The 2567-nt window shown below is 61.4% G+C and overlaps 1 protein-coding gene across 2 annotated transcripts in view; it reads left to right on the top strand.

Moving 5' to 3' along the window:
- ABR (active BCR-related) overlaps positions 1-2567 on the top strand; it is a 24008-nt gene that overhangs the window by 3393 nt on the left and 18048 nt on the right. Inside the window, exons 2-3 of one of the 2 annotated variants that reach the window (XM_010009090.1) lie at positions 993-1097; positions 1541-1726. In XM_010009090.1, coding sequence (XP_010007392.1) covers positions 993-1097; positions 1541-1726 — 291 coding nt within the window. The remainder of the gene's footprint in view (positions 1-992; positions 1098-1540; positions 1727-2567) is intronic. The other variant, XM_010009091.1, reaches the window with a different exon arrangement.

The following is a 2567-nucleotide window of genomic DNA, read 5'->3' as shown; positions in this document are numbered from 1 at the left end:
GGGGGGGAGCTGTGGGGCTCGGCAGAGCTGACTCTGGATGCTCAGGAGGGGGCTGGGTCAGGCTCTGCCACTGCTTCACTGCACAGCCACTGGCAAACCCCCTAACAGCCCCAAAGTGGGGGCTGTGGGCCGTGGGTAGATCCCTGTGCTGGCAGGCACAGCCTGGCACCCTTCTCCCCAGGGGGAGTGTCCTCAAGGGGCTGGAGGAAGGCTCTGGCCCCACTCTTCTTGGGGTCTCCTGCATGGGTTGGCAATCAGACCCTGCTTCAGGGCTGCTCCTCTGGGTCGTGGGGACCTGGCTGGCATTGTCTCTTTGGGGCACTGCAGACCCTGGGCACAGACACTGTCTTCCAGGCCCTGCGCAGGGCCCGGGCTGGGGAAGCAGGAAGAGCCCATGACTAATCTGTGGCAAAGAGCCTGGGAGCTCCCAGCTCACAAAACCAAGTCCTCGTGCACCCCTCGGCCGTGCCGGTGCCACGGCCTGGCATTAACAGTGCAGCCTGGGGGGGAGCCGTGGGGTGGGCACAAGCTGAGCCACTGGTGGCTGGAATGGCAGTGTGAACCTGCCCCGGTGCCACCGGGCAGTGACCGCTGGGGTGGCACTTTCTTGGGTAAACCTCAGCTGGGGAAAAAGGGTGGTGCTGGATCACGTGGCAGCACCATCCGTCACTGGGCATGATTTCACCAGGCATGATTTCACCGGGTGCCTCTGGACTCTGCCCTGGGAGAGCCCTGCCCTGCCTGGAGCTCTGCCAGTGGCACCAGGCTCCTGGCCAGCTAGGAAGTGAAGCCAGCTCAGCCCATGGCTTCCCAGCTGGCTCCAGCCTGGCTGTGCTGCCCAGCGGGCACGTGCAAGGCCCTTGCCATGGAACTTCCCCAGTGCTAGCAGGGACACGTGCCCATGCAGGGATCCTGGGGATGTGCTGGTGGGATGAGGGGTTTCCTCCTGTGCTGGTTGTTGGCTCAGCTGGGTTGCTTGCTTTGTTGCACAGGGTGAGCGAGATGCTGGCAAAGGCCTGGAGATGCGGAAGCTGGTGCTCTCTGGTTTCCTGGCCAGTGAGGAGATCTACATCAATCAGCTGGAGGCCCTCTTGTTGGTGAGCACAGCCCCCAGGCTAGGCACCCCCTCCAACGATGTTCCCCAGCAGGGGTGGGTGGATGGATGGAGGGAGGGATGGATGGATGGGTTTCTTTCTGAACAGTCTCCCCTGAGCAGGTCTGGCCCAGGTGCTACCTGGGAGGGAGCAAAACTTCTTGCCTGCCCCCACTGCCAGTGTGTGTGGCTGGGAGGTATTTATAGCCCTGCTTCCTCTTGCAGACTCTCTGGCCCTTGTGGCAAAGACACTGTTGCACAATGTGGGGGTCACCCCTGCCATGGGGAAGTCTGCGGGGATACACAAGTCGGGAGCAACCCCGTGGTTCAGCTGCTGGCTGGAACCCATCCCAGTCCTTGACAGTCCTTGCTGCTGGCCCAGATCCCCCTTGTCCCCAGCACTCCCCCCAGCCCTAATCTCTAACATTTTCCCTTCTCCTTTGGCAGCCTATGAAGCCACTGAAGGCCACGGCCACTACGTCGCAGCCTGTCCTCACCCTCCAGCAGATCGAGACGATTTTCTACAAGATCCAGGACATCTATGAGATCCACAAGGAGTTCTATGACAACCTGTGCCCAAAGGTGCAGCAGTGGGACAGCAATGTCACCATGGGCCACCTCTTCCAGAAGCTGGTATGTGTCTTTCCTGGGGCATGCTCCATTTGGAGTAGGAGGAGAGCTGGGGAGATGGAGCACCATGCTCACACCCTGTCATGTGCCTCACGAGTGGTTGTGGGACTTGTTGCTCCCCTCACTGCAGCAGTCACTGCTGCCTGTCTGAGCCCTCCTGTCCCAGGATGGGGGTTAGTGCAGCCTCCGTGCTCCTCAGCACAGTGGGGACACCCACAGCTGGTGGGTCCTGGGTGCAACCATAGTTTTGGCTGGAGGTGCATGGTGCAGCTTTACTGTGGGGCTGGTGGGCGTGTGGGTGACCCTCTGGGGAGAGGCAGGAGGTCACTGCCTCTTCTCTGCCTGCGGTGGTGGCTCCTCAGGGTCACACTCCAGGTCCTGCCACTGCTTGTGATGGGCACCAGGGCTGTGCCCATGGCCATGCTGGGGAGGCGAGGAGGAGAGGGCAGGACGAAGGGTGGCAGGAAGTGGCTGGTAGCTTCAGCCTCCACTGTCCAGGGACTTGTTACCTCTCCACGGGATTTTGGAGGTGTGTGGGGGCACAGGTCTGGGTGGGAGCCTCACCATCCTGCCTCTGGCAAGGGCTGTCCCTGCAGAGCTGAGTGTGCAGCCCACCACCTGGCTACAGTCTGGCAGTGTCCTGCTGGGAGGGGACAGCTCTGGGCAGTGTCCCCTCAGCACTGCCTGGCCCCTTGCACTAGGGTGGGCTTCAGCACCCCACTGGGTGTCCAGCTAATCCCCACTCCCTGCAGGCCAGCCAGCTGGGGGTTTACAAGGCCTTTGTGGATAACTACAAAATTGCACTGGAAACAGCAGAGAAGTGCAGCCACAGCAACTAACAGTT

The sequence above is a fragment of the Chaetura pelagica genome, unplaced genomic scaffold, assembly GCF_000747805.2.
Source record: "Chaetura pelagica isolate M959 unplaced genomic scaffold, ChaPel_1.0 scaffold72, whole genome shotgun sequence".
NCBI lineage: Eukaryota > Metazoa > Chordata > Aves > Apodiformes > Apodidae > Chaetura > Chaetura pelagica.
The sequence above is the reverse complement of the archived record's forward strand: the minus strand, read 5'-3'. Positions and strand labels throughout refer to the sequence as shown.